This window comes from Patella vulgata, chromosome 6, assembly GCF_932274485.2.
Source record: "Patella vulgata chromosome 6, xgPatVulg1.2, whole genome shotgun sequence".
Classification (NCBI taxonomy): Eukaryota; Metazoa; Mollusca; class Gastropoda; family Patellidae; genus Patella; species Patella vulgata.
Window position 1 is genome coordinate 13,530,115 of NC_065884.2, and position 24,545 is coordinate 13,554,659.

The window sequence follows — 24,545 nt, forward strand, 5'->3', positions numbered from 1 at the left end:
CCTTTACACATCTAACACCCCTCAACAAAAGATAGTCACCGAATAATGCGAGAGCAAGAAAATATCACAGTGAATGACATGCTCTTTTAAATCGACACACTAGAGTTATAAACTTTTTAGCAATTTGAGATGGGACCAGTAACAAAAGGTGTTGTTTAGTCGTAAACAGCGAACCGCATACAAATTTGGAATACAGAACCACACAGGTGTAATTAGAATCCATTAAAACTGTAGCCTTTGTCGCGTTCAGAACGTTTTCGGCATAAGAACTTGTATGAAGTGTTTTGGAAAGAGTATAAGCGGATCCTATCTCGCCCAGGAGATTGCAAGGACTTTTTCTATTTTCTCGCGGTAGTCAATTCTTTTTATGTATGGTTGGTTGCGAACAGTTTCCTCTCACAGTATCATATAACAGTGTGTGTGTGTGGGTGGGTGTCCGTTTGTCGCCTACAGGCCACAACTCTTGACGGATCGTCTTAAAACTTTGCAAATTTCTTCCATAAACACCACGCCGAACCCCCAAACCCAGAGCCACGCCTAATTTTCAATTGATCTTCTTGAAACTTTGCATACTTATTCCTTGTACCGCAAGGCAGAGCCATACTCAATTTTTGTGTGTGTCTGTGTGTCGCCTATAGACCGCAATGCTTTACTGATCGTCGTGAAACTTTGCATACTTACGCCTTATACCCTAGGGATGATCCCTATTGCTTTTGCATGCTCAACTCTTGGGGACAGAGCCATGCCCATTTTCTTAGTGTCTGTTAGTGGATGATCTTGGCACATTTATTCCTTAAACCCTAAGGACGACAGTTATTGATTTTGGTGCATGCCCATCCCCAAGGGGCGGTGCCACGCCCACGTTTTTGTCTGTAAACTCGTGACAGGTCGCAAGTATTAACATATGTTGTTCAATCATTCCAGTAACAGGATTGTACCTATTTATATTGGTCCATGTCGAACCGTCAGGGGTTGTGTTTTTAATCTACATGCAGGCCGCAAGTCTCAATGAATCTTGGAACTTGGCATATTTATTCCATACACCCCAAGGACATCAACTATTGATTTTGGTGCATGCCCCAACCCCTAGGGTTGGATCATCTTGGAACTTGGCACACCAACATTTTATTAATATTTTGTCTTTAAATTTATCAAAACCAACCCACCGCCTAACCTCTTCAATTTAAAAAGTACCATATCAACTAATGCTGGAATGTGGACGTATCATGCAACGTTAGCGTTGCTCTAGTTATATTTTATTCAGTGTTGTGTTGGATTTAATTTTTCTTTAACAATGATGTTGCATTCAATGAATGCAGACCAAATGTGGGATGTTGTGTTTACTATATCCGCTCAAGAGAGAAATGGGGGTTTCAACGTCCACTCATTTCAGGGCATGGTTCAATTCTATTTCAATAATTCGGTTGAACGTAGGGGTCTTTTGCAGTGGGAAGAAACCGGGGGACCCAGAGAAAACCCTTAAGATTGGACAATGTATGGAGAAATAATTTAATGGACAAACTATCTATGGATGTGGTATGGGTAAACAATTTATGGGCGTGGTTTAATAAAATTGGATAAACAATGTATGGGTGTGGTTTAATAAAATATATTTAATTGTCAAACAATCTATGGATTTGAAAAACAGTATAATTCATGAATGACAGTTCATGGAATGTACAATACAACATATTTAATTATGACCATTTTCGAATATATTTTTTTTATGATACAATACATTAAACATAAATTATGCAAGAGCTAAATCTGCCAATTGCAGGTCTTTCTTTAGGCCTGAAATGATATCTAAATTATTAATTAGACATTAATTAAATTATCCAGACCATAATTAACTCTCGGTGTCATCGCTAGCTTGCACATTGCTCGTACGGTACGCCAAAATCAAAGGATGATGTCACATCTGTATTTTAATTAGAAATATAACACAAAACGTTCTTGAGATATATAATACAATACATTAATAGTGTAACTATTTGTAGATGTAATATGACATAATATAATATATTACTGTCTCATGCTTCATGTTATCGCAATATGAATCCATTACAAACAACTATATTGTGAAATAAACAAGAAATACATAATACATAATATATTAAGAGATGAAATGATACTACAAGAGATAATAAACAGATGATTTACTGAATGTTTGATAGAGATACATAATAATAAAATTAGGAGATAAAATATGCAGATCGAATGACTGCAATGAAAATATGATATAATTTGTCTAACAGAGAATCTTAGATTATGACACAAAATGAGAGATTATATTTATTGACTAATATATTGTTTTCACTGATGCTCGGGTACTGGATCTTAGCCACCCTTCTTTTTCACAAGTCTACAACCAGACCACTGAATTATGTTTCTGTTACCATGACAGTGATCGGGCTAGATCGTCATAATAGAGACTTTTGGCAATCGGAATTTTTCCCATCCGTATCACGTATCCGTATCGTATACGTTACGTCAATGTAGTTTTAGTGTTTTGGCAGATTTTCGCGTCGCGTACTTATGCGTCTCTAGAGCTGAGCTTAGTTCTATTACGGCATCACCATCAGTACTAGTCTAGTGCCTAGCCTACAAGTCGCTGGAATATTAAAAAAGAAAATGTAATGTCAAATCTTATTAAAGATCTTCGACTTCGATTCGACAGCAATTTCTGAAAGTTTGTATCCCTTTACATAGAACAAAATCATTTACAGATTTGCAAGATCCCACCTCCCTAAATTTAGCAGCATGCAGACAGACAGGAAAAGTATGAAAATTCCGAGAAAAACCCATCAAAAATAATGATGAAATTCCAGTCGTTATCATGGTTAAAATCACATCAAATATACACTTTCATGTTCTGAGATAGCCTACACATAGATTCATAAAAAGCTATGACACAACATTTCAGCGTCTAAAAGTAGTAAAAAGACGACAATGTTTTCCGTATGAAAGCTGTTCGATACGTGCTGTCGTATCCGTATGCCGTATCGCGTATGAGAAATACACACACACTGATAAAGTCACACGCGAAATCCATAAGGATACGGGATACCGACCAGGAATTTACGCTTACCAAAAGTCTCTACTATCGCGGTGGAATTTCACTCAGCCGCCATTGATAACTTCCATGTAAGACATTTGTGTCAAATTAATTAGGTATATCTATTAGCTTTTTATTTAGTTTAAATTACATATGAAAACAATCTCTTAGAATGCTACCATCTTTCAATATCCACGTCACCCGTCACTACTGATATCGTGCTAATGCTAGGTTCCCGACTTTACTATAGAACTCACAATAGGCGTCACTGTCAGAAATGTCGGTCCCGACATGCTTTATAGAATCATATGGTAAGGAAAGAAGCCTATGCAACAAAATTTCTCACACATTGTTTAATAAAATATAATAAATTGAATACTAATGTATCACAAAACATTCTAAAAAAATGAGTAATTCGTTAAAACAAAACAAGCGGTTTCCATGCAGGATATGCCAAATTTTGCAACCGATTGACAGAGAACAAGCTAAAAACGAGGTCCTTCAATTAGGCGCCATAATCTAGGAAGTTACAGTCCTATATGTGCCAATGTTGAAAAGAGTCGGGATCTTTGGCATATAAAAATTCTAAGTTTCATCAAAATTGAAGAAAAATTGTGACTTCTGGAGGGTCCAAAAGCTAAAAACGAGGTTTTCTTACAATCAGGGGCTTTGTTTCGGTTTTTTATAATTTCGATGGTATCTAATACATGACGATTTGACCAGTTGTAGTGGGAGGTCGCGCCGGGGATCATGCGGTCGGCTTTTGGCCCTATGACGTCAGACATTTGATAATCCAACCAGTGTTGATGTTTCTAGTAGGATACCCACAGTTCCGTGCATCGCACGCCGAAAACTCGCTGAAACAGACCGTTTCTTTGGCCAATCCCTCACATCAAACAGAACGCGAGTTATATAATAACTCTTCCGGGTCCTAAGGTAGTAAAGACAAGTAAAACGAAATTTTGAACTATAAAAAACGAAACGAAATAGGATGTGTTTTAATCAGATTGTAATCCAATATCGAAAGGAGCCGAGATCTTTGGGATATAAATCTATATCTCATTTTTTTTTAAAAATCGGATTATAATTGTTATGGTCCGATATGCGCCAACATCGAAAGGAATCAAGATCTTTTGGATACAAACATACGTTTCAAGTTTTATCAAAATAAGATAAAACTTGTGACCTGTAGCTTATCCACAAAATATGTAAACGGGCGGACAGGGGCGACGACAATATACGTCCACATGAAAATGGTGGTTTATAAAAAGGTAATTCGAGCAAAGTCCTCATCTCCGAACTATTGATCGATCTGTCGAGCTTACTTTACCTTTTCAATAGATCCGTCAAGATTCGCAGATTTCGATACATTCAACGCATTTGTAACTGACTGAGTACTCCCACGATCATCTTCGGCACTAATTTCGATTGGCTTCTGACCCAGCTGGAGGGCCTATCAGATTACTCGATCAACGCGAATACCAAGTCTCGCACTTTTCTGCTAAAATGTCTACCTGTGATAATCGAGTTTCAGACCTGTCTAGTAATGTCTAGATGTTGTAAAACTCGCTTCAGGAACATGTCTCACAACCAGCTTTTGCCATTCTCGCTAAATACTAAATTGCATTTGTTTACTTATCGCACTATAAAAATTAGGGTCTATAGGTTTGAATTTATTAGGGTCATTCAGAATTCCATGCTCATGCTTGGAAAGTAGGGGTACTCCGTTATACAAGGCCACTTATTGCGTAAGCGAATTGATTGGCCGGTCGTCCAGCAGCGCGCGAGGAACAATACTGATTACACAAAGAAATTTAAGATAAAATAAAGATGTATGAATACACAGCTCTTATAAACCTTCCAAATAAAAGTACCTTAAGATGTTTTATTGCTAATTATCTTTGGGGTCGCTAAACAGTATATTTATGGACACATTTTTGTGAAAATCTCAATTTCGACCAAAATCTACACATTTCACTTGTTTTAGCTGTAGCCCCGATGCGCATTCCGAATTATTTTGTAGGTTGTGCACCTTTAGATTCAAGGAAATTAATCTTTTCCTTCTGTTGAATATTTGTTTTTAAACACCAGAATAAAGCAGTCTCATTATCATAGTTCGCATAATTTACATCGTATCCTGCATCATTGACTAACAATTTTACTGTATCTAATGTACCCAGATAACAGCTATGATGTAGTGGATAACTACATTTACCATAATTATCCTCGTCCCCAAAGAAATCTTTATATGGTCGACAAATTATTATCATAGCACCATTTTGAATCAGAAAACTGATCTTTTCCATCATTTGAATGTTTGTTTTTAAACACCAGAATAAAGCAGTCTCATTATCATAGTTAGCATAATTTACATCGTATCCTGCATCATTGACTAACAATTTTACTGTATCTAATGTACCCAGATAACAGCTATGATGTAGTGGATAACTACATTTACCATAATTATCCTCGTCCCCAAAGAAATCTTTATATGGTCGACAAATTATTATCATAGCACCATTTTGAATCAGAAAACTGATCTTTTCCATCATTTGAATGTTTGATGAAAAACACCATAATAATGGAGTATCATTGTTCCGCGACTTTTGATTTAGCCGTACTTCATTTACAAGATATTCAACAGATTCAATAGTACCATATAGACAACTAAGATGCAGTAAACTCATATTATCGTTATCTACTGTATATAAACTTGCCCCATTTAAAAACAGGAATTTCAGTTTTTTTACAGGATTTATCATAGAAATAGAACAGTACGCAGCCGGTGTCCAACCTGTAATATCTTGATGATTTACTTCATTTACAAGATATTCAATAGTTTCAATAGTACCGATTTGACAACTAGCATGCAGTAAACTCATTTTATTGTTATCTACTACATCTGAACATGCCCCTTTTGAAGACAGGAATTTGAGTTTTTTAACAGGATTTACCTTTGATATAGAACAGTTTATAGCCGGTGTAATACCTGTATTGTTTTCATGATTAATATCCAGCCCTATTATTTCATTTACAAGATATTCAACAGTTTCAATAGTGCCAAATAGACAACTAGCATGCAGTAAATTCGTATTATAGTTATCTACTACATCTAAGCTTGCTCCTTTTGAAGACAGGAATTTGAGTTTTTTTATAGGATCAATATCCGACATCACAGAATAAAATGCAGGAGTCCAACCATTCTTGTCTTTTTGATCTAAGTTTAATCCTCTTTTATTCCCCAAATAATTGACCGTGTCAATAGAACCACGACTACAGCTGTAGTGTAGAATATTGCAATTATTTTCATCTACCACTTCATTAAATTCCATACCTTTATTGTGTAAATTGTCTATCTTATCAACAGAGTCACAACACATTAAAAAAATATATTTATTAAAAAGCTTGCGGTTTGTACTATTTGTCATTTTACAATCTAAGATATATTTTAACTTGACGTTATCCTGTAGTTTTGTTGCTTCATTAATCATTGTCTGGATATACTTGTTCAGGGTATCAATAGTAATCATGTTTATTAAGAATTCAAAACACTTTATGTCAGCATTAGCTATTATTTCAAGTAAAGGAATTAACTTGAGGTCATCAGCCTCGTGTAATACTGACCCGGTTTCAATTAACTGATTTAGAATATGGGTTACATCGACACCAGTTCTACTGCCAAAAGAGCTGCAAACAATATGAATAGGTAATCTGTCCATATCATCTTTTATATCAACCTTTGCTCCATGACTTATTAAAATAGATACAGTCTGTTTTTTGCCTCGCGCAACTGCCAGATGAAGCGGCGTACTGCCACTTGCATCTTTGGCATTTATATCAAACCCCCTGTCTATCAGAAAATTAATTATTTCATGATTATCGTGGTGTGAATCACAAGCATTATGAAGAACTGTTCTTGACTGACTATCAAGCTTGCTTTGGTCGAAGTTTATAAAGTTATTAATATATTCAACAACTTTAAAGTTATCTGAGTAAACTGCCAAGTGTGGCAATGCCGATAGGTCTTTGATTCCGACTTTTTTTCCTTTTAAAAGTTCTATTTTGTAGATAGGGTCATGCATCGAAACAGCAGCAAGTCCCATGATATCGCATCCATTATGTGTTTTTTCACCAACTAATTCGTGTATCTTTTTCATAAAAAACAAGAGTGATGCCTCAAGGCATAATTTGTCACCGTAAAGAGTGATGTAATGAATAAAATTGCCCCTTTCTTGGATTCCCCGAATATATCCCAAATCTATATTTTTGGCGTCATTTAAGACATCAACAACACCTTCCACACCAAGAAAATGTGACAAAAATTTATCGTCAATAAAAGCAGGATGGCAGACGATATCAGCATTCCCATTATGTAATTCTTTTAAAAAGCGCATTGAAAGGTCTGTATAATAGTCGTCATTGATTACAATGCACCATTTATCTGAGTGTTTTGTTCTAACAAATTTCATCAAAAGTTCAAGAGAGCAGTATTGTAAAGCCATATCCGTGCATTTGCAAGAAAGATGGCGTAAAAATGCCACCTCAACAAAGTTTCGCAATGAAAATATTATATTATTTTCTTTAACACATTTAACGAACGAATCTGAAAGGGCAATGAGGATGCTTTTTGCTATTTTCAGATTTAACCCTGACCACACTGTTTTAGTAATTTGCGAAATAAGAGACGCGACTCTTGCGGAAGACGTTTGTTTAAGGTCTTTATCTGAAACTGTATGCAAGCTAAATACTAACAGTAGTGTAGCATATACATATTTATTTGTTTTCCAAAACGTTTCTAATTCCATAAGAAGAAATGCATGGGGATCTTCCGAAAATCTATTACACAAACTGACAATCGATGGAAAACCGAAGCAGTCAATAATTTTGGATATTATCTTATCAGAAGATATTCCATAAAAATATAACATATTTTTTTTTTCTTCATTGTTTAAAGAGAATTCGCTTTTATGAAGAAATAATTGAGTTGTCTTTTCAGTATCATCAACAAATAAACAATATTTGTCTAATTGATATTTAGAAGTATTGTAAATATAATCCCTCATTACATAAATGATAACCACTTTTCCTTTTTCTTTATTGATTCGAAAAGTATTAAAATGAGTGGGCCATTTATCAATACGTGCATGTAATGTATTATATTTACCAAACATGTCATCGATGATAAAAAGATACTTATCATCTTCAAAGTTCACATACCCTAAATCTTCCAAGTCATTAATCAATAACGGTTTATATTGCGGACAGTCTGCAATGAATTGATTGGCTATCATCATTGATAACGTAGTTTTTCCATCTCCGGCCGCTCCTATTATTCCCAGGATATGATGATTCTTCAGTATCCTCAAACCTTCATCAAGAGCACGGGTCTTTACATACTGTCTTTCTTCAACATACTGAAGGTTTATCTGTGCTTGGCCTGCAAACAAAAGGTAAGTTTATTGATATAAGCTATACAAAGAGTCGGCTACTAATATATAAATTTCTAAAACAGAAAAAAACCCAGCAACCTGGAAACACAAAGTGTAAGAAACAAACTTTTATTCAATCTTGTACATTTCAACATAATTATTACTATAGACGAATTTGAAACTTCTGAATATGAACTAAAATTCATCAAGATATCAAACACCGGATATTTACATTTACTCTATGAACACATGACACAAACGGTCTCAATTCTACAAACCTAGTTGATTTTTTCCCAGAGATAGAACGACCATATACTTATGTATCCAGATATGGAACATATCTCATGGCAAATATCAGTTTTTTGCCAAATCCGGCCAGATCGACACTATCTAGTGTTAATTATTAACGGCTATCAACAGTCATTAATGATAACTGGAAGCAACCATTTTTAACTTACATATTTAATTTCATATTCTCATCTTTCGTGACCTTATTGCAATAAATGGCTGTGTGAGGGTTGGGATAGGGGGGACAATTCTTTTTTTTTCAGAATCGTAATTAAGAAAGACGTAGTGTACAAATTTATTTACAACATTAGTATTATGCATCTTTACAATATTTTGGAAGAGAACCAGCCCTACTGTCTCATTAAAACCAATACCTGCCCATACCATGATGCTTCGTAATCCCCATGGATCATGTTCCAAAACATTTCTATCATACCGCTCTCGTCGTCTGCGCCATATCCTCACCCTGCCACCTGCTCTGGACACACAAAACCGTAAATAAAACTCTTTGCCATTGCCGCCATTTGCGATATCTTCTAGCCAATTGCAGGGGTCGTCGACGGTGTTGTAATGTCAGCTCTGGTACGAAAAACCGAGGTCCCTTGTACACATTGGCGTACACGTAAAAGATCCCTTGACAGTTGGAATTCGGTATAAGTAGGCCGTAGTGCCGCTTTCAGGGCGAAATTTCCCTCATAGTACACTGTAGGGCGTATGCTCGTCTTCATTAGCCCAGTTCGGAGTAGGACGGTAAACCCCATTTCATTTAATTTATAACATCGTTACGTGAAGTGATTTATTGAATATTTTTACAGCCGTTTAACACCCATTGGTAACCAGATCTGCGCGTACTTTTAGCATTCACGACAAATCAAGCGGAAGTGCATAACATGGATAATCAACAGAAAGTCATTTGTAATCCATCATTCCGGAAGTTATGTGGGCCCCCCCCCCCCACAAAAAGAAAATGGACCTGAATTTCACATATTACATTTACCCGACCATGTGGGTACAAAATAATCACATTGAAATCAAAACTACACACGTACCATTAGTTATAAAACGTGCGCCTCTTTTGTCGTTCCATTCCTATTCTTACAACAATTGTTTTCAACATTCGGATGATCCTTCCTCCACAATATCATAAATATTCACCAGGAAATGCAAATACAAACGGTCATCTAGGATTCATATCCAAAACGTCAATAACAATTGTCGTAAATGGATTGAGGGAGGGAGAAAGGGGGACTTGCTGTGAATTCACAAAATCTGATCTCATACGGCGGCTGATGTAATTCTCTTTTTTTTTTAATTTGATAAATCAGTCATATAATCAAGAATTGTGCTGCGTATCCTAATATACGCGCGTGATATAAGAACTGTCATCATGCCACCACCTCACTTGTAGATTGTACTTGCCCATCTCATTATTCTCCTGTGATAAGCACCTGATCAATAGTTATCATTATATAACTAATTTCACATTAATCATAATATACTATTCAAAAAAAGTAGGGGATATTTGATTTTGGGGGCATAATACTAAAATATGCAAATGACTACGAAAAAAGTCACTATAGAACCTAACAGAAGAAACATTTCCAGTTACATGTGACGCCCAAACGCACCAATAGCTACCGCATGGAATGCAGGTGATGCTTGGGATCATCATGGGGGTCCAACCCAAGATTTGCATGAATGTTACAGTCATTGTGGCATTGAATTCCAGGGTGGAAACATCAGTTTAATTGTTTTAGCGACCAGAAAACAAATTTTGATATGCGTCGGCTTACCCAAAATGAAAGGTTACGTGCCCTTGGCATGCTACAGATCGGCACAACACAGGCGGTTGTGGCGCGGACGATGAATGTTTCTCAGTCTGTCATAAGCAGGCTATGGTCCAGATACCGTGATACACAATCTGTACAGGACAGACCACGCTCAGGTCGACCAAGGGCGACAACTCAAGCCCAGGATCGATTTATCTGTACCTTGGCCTTGAGAAATCGTGTCATCACAGCAAATCAGATCAGCGCTCGTCTTCAAACAGACACTGGTGTGAGAGTGAGTGGCCAGACGATTCGGAATCGACTGCATAGGGGTCACCTTCGCGCCCGACGTCCTCGCGTGATCCCTTGTTTGAGAGATCATCACATTCAGGCAAGACGTCGTTGGTGTAGGGATCGTCAACACTTGGATAATCGACGCTGGAGCAATGTGATGTTTTCAGATGAGTCAAGGTTCACTGTTGATTTTTTGGACAGACGTAGGAGGGTGTGGCGTCGTCGAAACGAGCGCTTCCAAGACGTTAACGTCATCAGACATGATCGATTTGGGGGTGGTTCTGTTATGGTGTGGGGAGGCATCACTGTTGCTGGAAGAACGGCTTTACATGTTGTTGCAGGGCGTGTTACAGGCCAGTACTACCGGGACAACATCTTGGCAGTCCATGTTGTGCCGTTCGCACGACGTCATGGCCGCCGTTTCATCTTCCAGGATGACAACGCAAGATGTCACAGGGCCAGGATCGTTACAGGTTACCTCCAACAACAGAACATCACCACATTACCTTGGCCAGCACTGAGTCCCGACCTCTCCCCCATCGAGCATGTCTGGGACATGCTTGGATAGAGGTTACGTCAACGTCAACAACGTCCTGCCAATGTCCAAGAACTTGCTGCTGCGTTGCAACAGGAATGGGACAATCTGGACCAAAATGACCTTAGACGTCTCATTAGGAGTATGCCACGTCCGATCAATGCTTGTTTGGCAAACAGAGGAGGATTTACCCGTTACTGACTTGGTTGTGATGCTGTGGTAACTTTGCTGTTTGACCCCGGGTATCATTTTACCCTTATAATGGTCAGTCTGTGCCTTACTTAGTCTAACGATCATTTGGAATAAATCGATGAATGTGAACTTCATTTCATTTTGTCATTTGTTTCTTCGTCAGTTTCATTAGGTGACTTTAATAACACTTAAAAATCAAATATCCCCTACTTTTTTTGAATAGTATATATTGAAAGCTATACCCTACCTTTCATTGTCCTAACCCTGGGGCTATCTGCACTCCTTTTACCTGAAATACATGTAGATACAGAACAATAACCACGTCCCAGATAACCCAATACACCTTAAACTTTAATAATGACATTTCAAATTTCAAAGTTGTGCTAGGCAGGAATCGATGCACTACATAGTAGCAACTGTTTATATTCTAAATTGTAGTAACTGGACCCATGGTCTGGTCATAAAACTAAATAATGGGAAATTATGAGTTACTTACCAAATAAATCAAAGAGAAAATCTGATCTAGCAATTGTTACCTGTTAATATAAAACAAATATACTAATTACAGATGTTGTTTTGGGAGGAAAAGCTCGGCGAGACGTTCCAAAATCAAATAAACTCATGTGTTTCAAAGATTGGTTGCCATGCCATGAAAAATACTCTTACAGCAGCTAAGTCATTCGAGCAGTCGACAAACGTTGTCGCATATTTAGTCGTTTGTATGTAGTTTCCAAGACACTAAAACTAATCAACATCTCATGAAGTAATTATCAGAAATAATTAAAAAATGATTGGCTTCTATTTCATCATAGCACTAACATTTATTTATATAAAACATGCACCAGTAATCAGATGATACCTTGAGCTGTCTGAGTATCAGACATCGTTTAAATTCAATAGTGTTCTTCGTCTGATAAAAACGGTGTACAATAATATTTATCAAAAATTGAATGGCTTCTTCGTCTCATGAATATAAATATTGCGCATAAATTTAAAAGCAATTGAAAAATAACTTTATTCTCAAAAGGATACAAAGATACTAACAAATATGAATACTTTGAAGATAGACAAAATTATAAAAATATTTATATTATCACGATGCCATGTGCCGATGGGGTCAAAGTTGAAGACAATTAACATACGGGTTATTGGTACGATCTTCCTTCACGGTTTGAGAAACGAACACGTGTGTAATTAATTCTTTGGACTGACATGTTAACTGATTGAAACAGGTCATTTCGTAACCTGTCAAAGTAGGGGAAGATAAAGAAATGAAATGCCAAGAATGGATGAATTAGAAGCGTATCGCCAGGACCGTAACAGCCCCCCCCCCCCCAAAAAAAAAGTTTCGCCCATAAAAATAATAGATATACATTGTCCGTCAATATTACAGCACCCCTGAGAACACTTCCCGCCCCCCTTGTTGCTCTGAGCTAGTTACGGCCCTGCGTATCGCTAATAGGTTAAAAAATTAAAACAATAGAACACTTATGGTAGAATGTGTCAAGGAAAAACATTCAGATTTACTCTTAAAATCTGAATCCTTGGTCAACATTCCTATCAGAGTGACACCGCATAAATCATTAAATTCTTCGAGAGGTGTTATTCGCTGCCGGGAACTTGAAGGCAGTAGTGAGGAGGAAATGGTAGATAACCTATCGTCACAAGGCGTGTCACACACAAATACTTACATTCTCACTTTCGATCGTCCCGACTTACCCAAATCTATCAAGGCCGGTTATTTGAATATACCTGTTGATGCATATATCTCTAATCCACTGAGATGCTTCAATTGCCAAAAATATGGACACAGTAAAATGCGCTCGATGTGGCCTTTCAGGTCATGATAGCGCTACCTGTTCATCCGAATTTTCCTGTGTCAATTGTAAAGGCAAGCACTTTGCATATTCGCGCGAGTGCCCAATACGGCAAAAGGAGAAACAAATTCAACAGGTAATGTCCGAACGGAAACTTTCTTATTTTGATGCAAGAAAACAAGTAGATCTTACTTCGCTGTTTTCGACTTCCCACGCCGGGAGGTCGTTTTCTAGTGTAGAAAAGAAGTCTCCACAAGATCCATATTCGTTCAGACCGAAGTAAGCTGGCCCAGAAAAGAGAAACATCCCAAAATTATTGATCAGCAAACCAGTAAAGAGATCTCGAGCTCTTCTCAAACATCTGGGAGCTCGATGAATATAATTAAGAAGATGAGCAATTCAACTCCCCTCTCTTCATCCGCAACATCTTCCGAGACTTCTTCTGCAAAGGAGAAGTCTGTGATTCCGACTGGGAAGAGCGGTAGAAGGACAAGCTCTTTGCCATCGTCACAGATATCTGATGGAGGTAAGGACAGACAAAATTAAAGTCCTTCACCATCAAAAGAGAACGAACATATATCTAAAAAAAAGAAGAAAAAAACAGATTGGCAAAGTTAAGAGGGAGGGAGAAGAAGTTGTCTTTTAGACATTTTGTTGATTACCATCATCATTCAATTGGTGATGGTAGAGCTCATGGGGGTGTTTCTATTATTCTTAATGGAGACATTCCTCAGAGTCGGGCCACTCTCACCTCAACTCGCCTTTACAGGCAGTTGCAGTTAGGGTGACATTACATATTCCTATAACACTGCTCTGTATATCTTCCACCAAGTTTATATCTTAATCCCAGAGATATTGATGACCTTGTTGCACAACTTTCTCTCCCGTTTATATTTATGGGAGATTTCAATGGTCATCATTCCCTCTGGGGTAGTCTAGATGATAACAGCAGAGGTAAACAAATAGCGGACTTCATTAACCTTAATAATTTGTGTTTATTAAATGATGACTCGCCTACTTATCTACATCCTGCCACCGCTTCTTTTTCTTCCCTGGATCTCACCATTTGCTTTCCGGTCCTGTTTCAGGATTTTACTTGGATGGTAAATGTAGATCTATGTGGTAGTGGCCGCTTTCCTATCTTAATTGATAATACCGGTCCCTCTCCGGTCGAAAGACTTCAGAGATGCTTTATGGATTTGTATTGGTGTCATATAGTGTCAGGATTTAACCTGATCTCAATGAACATTTAATACTCTTCAGCTGACCTAAAACTCATCAACAACAGAAGCAGAACAATTACTCAGGATTTGGTTAGTGTTTTACAATCATGTAACATTTATAGTAAGAATAACACTTGTGGAGGTAAAAGAGCCGGTCGAAAACTTAAACAAAATCAGCGCAAAACATTAAATCTTGACAGTCAAAATAACAACAAACTTATAAACTTTTGTCTAATAAACGTTCGTTCCCTTACCGACAAATGTGCTGCATTGACCGAATACCTAACTGAACATAATTGTGATATTACATTCATCACTGAAACGTGGCTTAACTCTAATACGTGTGGTCCAGTTGTCAGTGAACTAAAAACTTTAGGTTACAACCTTTACCACATCACACGCCGCCACAGAGGGGGAGGGGTTGGAATAGTATCAAAAATTGGGATTCCTGCTGAACTGAAAAAATGCCAATCATTTAAATCTTTTGAAAATGTTGAACTAACACTGAAAACTAACAATGAATCAATTAGGCTTCTTTGTATCTTTAGTTCTTATTATGAATATTTGATACTCAAACCAGGAAAACTACTCATTGCTGGTGACTTCAACATTCATCTTGATGTTCCTACAAATTCTTTTGCAAACCAATTTCAAGATCTTATCCAGTCCTGTGTCTTAGTACAACATGTTGTCAACCCAACGCATAATCTTGGTCATACTTTAGACTTGGTATTATCACACTGCGGTGAACTGGATGTCCAAAACTTGAGGTTAAATGACCCATTTCTCAGCGATCACTATGCTATTCATTTTATGATTCCATGTGATCCAGCTGAGACAACGGCTCATTCTATCATAAAATACAGAAAGATCAAGTGCATTGATCACACCAAGTTCGCAGGCGATATAAAAGAATCATGTCTGTTTACATCTTCACTTTCAATTTCTGATCTAAATGAACTGCTCCATATATATAATAGCGAAACATCCACAAGAAACATGGCCATTAAGCCACATAATCCTTGGTTTAATGATAAAATCAGGGATGCCAGAAAATTAAGACGCAAGGCGGAAAGAACATGGCGGCGGACCAAATTAACAGTCCACAAAGATATATTTAAGGCGGAGTGTAAGCGTGTTGCATCACTTGTAGTTTCTCAGAAAAACGAATTTTACAACAACAAATTGGCTCAATCTGGAACTGATCAAAAGAAAATGTTCCAAGTCGTAGATCATTTATTAGACAGAAACAAGTTCTCGAACTCACTCCCGGAGTACAGTTCTACACAGGACCTTGCAAATAAATTTGTTTCTTATTTCCATGATAAAATAGTCAAAATACGATCTGATATATTACAAAGAAAATCAAATGCTCAAACTGTACCGTCATATAGAAGTAAATCAACAGCTGTGTGGTCATCATTCACCAATCTGACTTGTAAGCAAATTAAGCTTATCATATCAGAAAGCTCTTCTAAACATGTGATCTAGACCCTATACCTACACATCTTTTTGAAGAAACACATCGACCTATTTGTACCCATCATATCCGAAATTATTAACCGATCTCTTTCATCTTGTCACTTTCCCACGGAACTTGCAAAAGCCATTGTTAAACCATTATTGAAGAAACCAAACATGGATCCAGATATTCTGTCGAATTACCGTCCAGTCAGTAACCTATCTTATATTTCAAAACTACTAGAAAAGTGTGTTCTACATCAATTAAATGATAATATCTATTCCAATAACCTTAAAAAGCCATTACAATATGCCTACAAACAATACCACAGCACAGAAACTGCTTTACTCAAAATCACCAACGATATCTACCGAGCCGTAGATCAACAGAAATGCGTTATCTTGGTACTCCTAGATCTATCAGCCGCATTTGATACGCTCGATACCGAGGATCTCCTTGATGCATTATGGTGTGAAATTGGCTTGCGTGGTTCTATCTTTAACTGGTTTAAGTCATATCTAACCAATCACACCCAAGCTGTCAGAATTAGAGATTCAACATCCGACTGTGGTGTACAGCAGGGTTCAGTGCTCGGACCTGTACTTTTTATTATCTTCACAAAGCCTATCACTAAGATTGCTGAAGGCTATGGGTTAAATATTCATTTGTTTGCAGACAAATTTGACACAGACTCTCAACATTCTACGATACAAAATATAGAACTTTGTCTCACAAAAATTCTTGCGTGGATGACAGAACATTTCTTGAAATTAAATCCAATTAAAACAGAAGTGCTAGTAATTGGAACCAAGCAACAACTCCGAAAAATTGATCAAACGTTAGTTAATTTTGATAAAGAAATAATTTCAGGAACCCATAAAGCTATTAAATATTGGTGCTATATTAGACTCGAACCTATCGTTTAAAGATCACATACAAAGTATTTGCTCCACTGCCTTCTATCATATACATCGAATTGGAAAGATCCAACGCTATCTCAATTATGAAAATAAAGAAAAACTCATTCACGCATTCATCTCAACTAAACTAGATTACCACAATGGTTTACTATATGGCTTACCAGACTATCAGATTAACAAACTACAACATGTTCAAAATTCAGCAGCTCGACTCCTCACTAAAACTAGAAAACATCAACACATCTCCCCTGTATTGCTATCTTTACATTGGCTCCCAATTCAGTAAAGAATTAAGTTCAAGTTACTCCCCTTCGTCTTCAAAGCGTTAAACGGCCAAGCTCCATCTTATATAAAAAGTCTTGTAGAACCCTATACTACCAGCAGAAATCTCCATTCTCAGAAAAAACATCTTCTAAAATCTCCAGCCATTAACTTACAACTTGGAAAATGTGCCTTTTCTTATGCTGGTCCTTTTCTATGGAATAGACTACCACAATCAATAAAACAATCACCACATGTGGGCCATTTTAAATCTCAACTCAAAACATTCTTATTTCAAAATCCTGATCTGTAAATAATCAGTGAATATAAAAACCAACAGCGCCTTATAGAAACTGTTTTCTTCAGTATTAACTAGGTGGAAAAGGTGATTTTGAGATTATGATTATACATTTGATTTTATTAGCTTTCCAAGTAGATCTCATCATTCTTCTCACAAAACTTTTTACAGATTCAAAATCGGATGAAAACTTTTTTTTTTATTGAGGCTCAAAGTTGCGATTTTTGACTTTTCGCGGAAGAAAGGTTTTTCAACACTTTGAAAAAGCCATTTTTGGTGTCTTTTGTGATGCCATATTTCATTTCATATCAAACCTATTAAAAATGAAGATGTTAATTCATGAAATACAACTTTAAGGCTAATTATGCTTCAATTTTCACATTTTTGTAATAATTACACCGATTTCCACAGTAACTGCAAAATACATAGGTTTTCTCAAAAATTCCATTTTGTCAGAGCGATTTTGGTCACTTTTTTCATCAAAAATGGTCTTGTGCATGTTATATCTGAAATTTTGAACCTGGTTGTTATGCATTTTAAAATCAGTAGCTATCAAGTATGATTAACGAAAAAAAAAAGAGTAAAAATATATATATGCCTTCTCTCAAGAGCTGAATATATGTTCATTTTTGAACAATTTTCCGCGGCACACAATTGCCTATTTTTGGGGCGTTTTTGGGACATTAATAAAATAGGAAGGAATGGAGATACACATGTGAAATTATGGGAATATGTCAAAAAGTTTGTGAATTTTTAAAATCACTTATTTCCAATCCGCCATATATTATCAATTTTGGTTGTCATAGCAACCAAAATGGAGAAAATGCAATTTTTGACCATTTTTAACGCTACTTACCATAACCCAAAAGGTCATCACCACATTTTAAAGTAAGCAGTTTAAAATATTTGAAACCCATGTAATATTAAATGATATGGATTGTGTAAGTTTGAGAAAAATATGAAGGAGTTTGGGCTGTTACCATAGCAACCACATTTATTTTTTTCCGAAAAGCATTATTTTCCAATAATCATGACATCAATATTGATAATTGTATTATTTTAAAAACAGAAGCTATTGGGCAAGATTTTAAAAAATAAATAAAATGAAAATATTTATGTCTTCTCCCAAGAGCTGGAAAGGGGTTCCCTTTTGAAGAACATTCTGCAGTAGCTAGTTGTCCATTTTGGCCATTATTAAGACATAAATAAAATATAAAAGGAATTAAGATCTTGAAGAGAAATTTTGTTTACAAGTAAATATGTTTGTGAATTTTTAAAATTACTTATCTTTACTCTTGTATATTACTTAATATTTGGTTTTTATAGCAATCAAAACGAAAACAAACACCCCAAAAAAGGCAATGTTATTCCATTTTCAATGATGTTTACCATGACAAACCAATTGATCGCCACATTTTAAGTACAGTAGCAGAAAGCTTTTTAGCATATATTTATAGCCCATGTAATACAAAATATTAAGAATTATATAATTTTAGTGAATTATTAAGGATTTTGGATGGTTGTCATAGCAACCACATAATTTTAAAAAACGGACAACTCTTGTTGCATTATCATTGTTCTCAGCATTCCTTGCTTACATTATTGTTAGAATTCTGCTTTTACATATTTTCTACTCAGAAGATAACACTGACCAATAAAAAATTATTCTCTAAAGACTAAAGAGTAAAAGTAGGTTACTCAGTTACTGATAGGCTATGGTAGGCCTAGTCATGTTTATAAAGGCCTAGGCCTAAAAGCAACAATTTAACTCAAAGAATTGTTATGTTTTTACTTCACTTTTGAATATTTATATTATTCCTTCAAATTGGTATGTAGCCCATTGAGCAGCTTGCTTTTTTGTATATTTTAATCAATGTAAACAAATATCGAATCAAGGCCCAATTAAGGCCTTAGGTTTGTCGGTTCATTCAATTGTTTAACTGGCCAACAAATATGTGATACTCGAGGTGTTAAATATATTTTCCTAAAAAAAAGAATTAAAATTATAATAATTAGTATGACAACTGTTATATAATGCTAAATTATTTAGTAAAAACTAAAACGTTTTGCGAAAATTGGGTATCCGTATCAATACTGAGTGATGATAGTAATTAGTATTGACATGACTGACCTAATTCATAATCTATGTCGGTTCCATCATCTCAAACGAAATGTTGCAAATCGCCAACGGCAAATCCAGAAATTGAGCCATTTTTCAAATTATTTCAGCTAGTTGGTCCAACTTTATATATTTGGGTATAATATCCGTTTAAGTGGATAGAAATCGATGTACTAATTATCAGTAGTACCTATACTATCTTCCTCACGCCTGCTGTCAGTACCAAGACCCGTGTGGATCTTTTCCGGTTTCATTTCCATTCGTGTGCACAGAAATGCTTTAAAATTGGGCTTGAATAATTCAGTCAACAGCGAATTTATGATTTCAGAGCATTGAAACATTCGTCAATTTTACGGAATTGTTCAATTCTTGAAAAATGTTTGGTGTTAAAAGTAAAGACGTGTGGTTGCCGATAGGAAATTTCCATTCGATTTTATATTTGTATTCTGTCACATGGTTATAAAAGCGCGCGAATATGAGTCACGTGATGTAAACAGTCAACCCAGCAAAGTCAAAAGGCGTGAAAAAAATGGAATTAACTATCCTTATTTATTTTCAGGCAAGTCCTTTATTCATATAACATAACGCTTACTTCATAAATAAACATCGGAGTTGCCTTTCGACGTAATTTACCGCGAATATGAGTCTAAGGAACATGGAATACATTTTAGTTTTGGTGTTGAAATGACGTCATAACAAGGCTGAACTACGCGATTTATTTTTGACAAAATTTCTCATTGTATACCATTTTCAATTGCTTGGCGGGCGCACTTGCCATGCTCCGATTTTGTTGATTTTAATAGCATCAAAACGACAATAAAACGAACTTTCAATCGGTCGGGGGTGCTATATTGACAAATCGCCTAAAAAAAAGATTGCGTGAATTGAAGCGTTCAACTTGCAAAAAATGCATGGTATTTCGAAATGCCAACAAAGCACCCCCGACCAATTGAAAGATCGTTCATTTATCTTTCTAATGATATTAGAATGAAAAAATAATATTAATAATAAGTGCGCCCGCCGAGCACTTGAAGTGGGGTACCCTCGTTTAAAAACGTGACAAAATTTTTCAGCGTAACGTCAAAACACGGGAAATTAACGTTTTTCAACTTACGTTTATGAAATTAATAAAATGAACACATATATAAAAATTATATCAAACAAAAGAACAGGATATCGGCTTCCAAAATATTTAAAAATTATTACAAAATATTAAATAGCCACCGTATGACGTTAAGTTGAAAAAGGGTTACAAATCGGGAAAAAATGACTTTCTTCCAACGAGGGCAATGGAGCTGTGACACCTATATTAACGCGCTTTATAAATGATGATATTATTATTATTATTATTATTTTTGAATCTTTGTGTCTCTTCAAGATGTAGCTGAGCAGGCGCTTCCAAAAACCACGACTGAACCAAAACGTTTCAATTAACCATGGTATAACGAAGATTGCAAATCCGCTCTTAAAGAGAGTGATCGTATCCTCAGACGATTAAAGAACAATCCTTCCATGGAGAATATTGCTGCTTACAAGATGGCCTGGGCGAAGGCCCGTAGAACCATACGTCAAGCAAAGAAATCTTCATGGCAAGGTTATGTCTGGAGGATCAATTCCCGTACCACATCCAAGTCGGTATGGGATAGGATTCGTAGGATTAAAGGTAAAAGTCCGTAGAACCATACTTCAAGCAAAGAAATCTTCATGGCAAGGTTATGTCTGGAGGATCAATTCCCGTACCACATCCAAGTCGGTATGGGATAGGATTCGTAGGATTAAAGGTAAAAGTAGTGCATTATCAGTTAACCATCTAAATGTTGATAATACCACTTTAACAGCATTTCCTGATATTGCTAATTCTCTGGCCAGTACAATTTCACTTAATTCATCATCCAATTTCTCCTCGGATGCCTTTCGAGGTATTAAACAACAATGAGAGAAAAAGCGACTTAATTTCAAGTCCCGCAATGATGAATGCTACAATGATACTTTTTGTTATTGCAGAGCTTTGGGATTCGCTAAAGCGAGCTCGGGATACTGCAATTGGTCCAGATGAAATACACTACCAAATTCTTAAACATTTACCTTTTTCCACTCTTTTAATTTTATTGGATCTTTTTAACCGGATTTGGGTTGATGGGAAATTTCCCCCTTCGTGGCATGAAGCCACAATAATTTCCATCCCTAAACCAGGTAAAGATCATACGAATCGTACCAACTATCGTCCGAATCTAACTAGCTGTATTTGCAAAACCACGGAGAGATTGATCAATCGAAGGCTTGTTTGGTACCTAGAGTCCAACAACCTCCCAAAGGAGCACCCATGATCATCTCGTTCGATTTGAAACGTTCGTCAGGGGCGCTTTCGTCCAGAGCCACAATTTTATTTGGATGGGAATCGCCTTCCAATCGTGGATGAAACCAAATTTCTGGGGCTGATATTTGATAAGAAATTATCATTTATCCCCCATATTAAAAACCTAAAAAAGAAATGTCTGAAAGCCCTCAACATATTGAGAGTGTTATCAAATACTGACCGGGGAGAAGATCGTAAGGTCTTGCTCCGATTATATCGAGCACTAATAAGATCAAAACTCGATTATGGGTGTATTGTGTATGGGTCTGCCGGTGAGTCTTATCTCAAAGAGCTTGACACCATACTGTTACAAGGTGAGACAGTTCAAGTCAGACAATTCTCTGACCTATCACTGACCGGTAATACATTTACTAGTGTTCAGGTGTCGCCAACATCAATATGATATTGGTGAAATGATCTATCAATGACAGCTGAACACTAGTAAATGTATTACCGGTCAGTGATAGGTCAGAGAATTGTCTGACTTGAACTGTCTCACCCTGTAACAATACACAACCAGGGACTTAGAATCAGTTTAGGAGCATCAGTTTAGGAGCATTTCGTACATCTTCTGTGGACAGTTTATACGTCGAGGCGCATGAACCCTCACTACACAACAGACGTGATAAGCTGGCTTGTATCTGGTGAAGACTAATTTTATTCCATCATTCGGTATTCGCATACAACTCCTTTTGTCTGAGACTGGTATCAGCCTTGAAAGTATTGCGAATACCCTGTCTTTAGGACTCCACCGTGGGCTATATCTCCACCAAAGATCGATTTCGATCTTACTTAACACAAAAAGAGAGATACTAGCTCTGCGGTGTTCCAATCTCTCTTTCGAGAGTTAAGGTCTAAATATGGTGATTATGCTCCTATTTACACAGATGGTTCTAAAGATGGTGATCAGGTAGCTTCGGCTACCGTGACGCCATCTGAGACCATTTCTGTGTGTCTTCCACCTGCTGCTTCAATATTTACAGCTGAGCTCCAGGCCATTCTTCAGGCCTTGGAGTTCATACAATCCTCTTCATCTTTAAAGTATATCATCTTTACTGATTCTCTGTCCTCGCTTCAAGCAATTAACAACAAACAGCTTGAACACCCATTAGTAGCAGATGTTTATCGTCTGCTACTATCTTACGAGTTCAACAGCAAAGACGTCGTCTTTTGCTGGCTCCTCAGTCACGTAGATATAAGGGGTAATGATCAAGCAGATTTAGCTGCTTTAGATCTTCCCCTATCAAATATTTTAATACCATATAAAGATTTTAAAACTTGTATAAATCATTCCATTTATGGCCGCTTGCAACAGTCTTGGGATCTTGCAGGTACAAACAAACTTCATCACATTAAGCCTCCCCTAGGAGACTGACCAAGCCCCTATAGAACCAACAGGAGGGGTGAAGTTGCCTTGTGTCGTTCTCGCATAGCTCATTATTTAACTCATATATTCATTTTAAAGCGAGAGCCTCAACCAGAATGTGAACACTGTCATGTTCCTTTGACAGTTAAGCACATTTTGATTGAGTGCAAGCATCTTAAGGATATTAGATCTAACCATTACCTTTGCCAGTCCTTATATTAGGTGGAAAAGGTGATTTTGAGATTAAGATTATACATTTCATTTTATTAGCTTTTCAAGTAGATCTCATCCTTCTTCTCACAAAACTTTTTACAGATTCAAAATTGGATAAAAACTTTTTTTTTTATCGAGGCTCAAAGTTGCGATTTTTGACTTTTCGCAGAAGAAAGGTTTTTCAACAATTTGAAAAAGCCATTTTTGGTGTTTTTTGTGATGCCATATTTCTTTTCATATCAAACCTATCAAAAATAAAGATGTAAATTCATGAATACAACTTTAAGCCTAATAATGTTTCAATTTTCACATTTTTGTAATAATTACACTGATTTCCACAGCAACTGCAAAATACATAGGTTTTCTCAAAAATTCCATTTTGTCAGAGCGATTTTGTTCAATTTTTTCATCAAAAATGGTCTTGTACATGTTATATCTGAAATATTGAACCTGGTTGTTATGCATTTTAAAATCAGTAGCTATCAAGTATGATTAAAGAAAAAAAAAAGAGTAAAAATATATATATGCCTTCTCTCAAGAGCTGGATATATGTTCATTTTCGAACAATTTTCCGCAGCACACAATTGCCTATTTTTGGGGCATTTTTGGGACATTAATAAAATAAGAAGGAATGGAGATACACAAGTGAAATTATGGGAATATGTCAAAAAGTTTGTGAATTTTTAAAATTACTTATTTCAAATCTGCCATATATTATCAATTTTGGTTGTCATAGCAACCAAAATGGAAAAAAATGCAATTTTTGACCATTTTCAACGCTATTTACCATAACCCAAAAGGTCATCACCACATTTTAAATTAAGCAGTTTAAAATATTTGAAACCCATGTAATATCAAATGATATGGATTGTGTAAGTTTGAGAAAAATATGAAGGAGTTTGGGCTGTTACCATAGCAACCACATTTATTTTTTTTCCGAAAACC

At 36.3% G+C, this 24,545-nt stretch overlaps 1 protein-coding gene across 1 annotated transcript in view; it reads right to left on the minus strand.

Annotated features, from left to right (window-relative positions):
* Positions 1-1,593: 1,593 nt before the first annotated feature.
* LOC126825710 (uncharacterized) overlaps positions 1,594-24,545 on the minus strand; it is a 59,098-nt gene continuing 36,146 nt past the window's right edge. Inside the window, exons 6-8 of the mRNA XM_050555469.2 lie at positions 12,062-12,101; positions 11,813-11,854; positions 1,594-8,495 (exon numbers count right to left, since the gene is read on the minus strand). Of these exons, the coding sequence (XP_050411426.1) occupies positions 5,071-8,495; positions 11,813-11,854; positions 12,062-12,101 (3,507 nt within the window). The 3' untranslated portion in view covers positions 1,594-5,070. The remainder of the gene's footprint in view (positions 8,496-11,812; positions 11,855-12,061; positions 12,102-24,545) is intronic.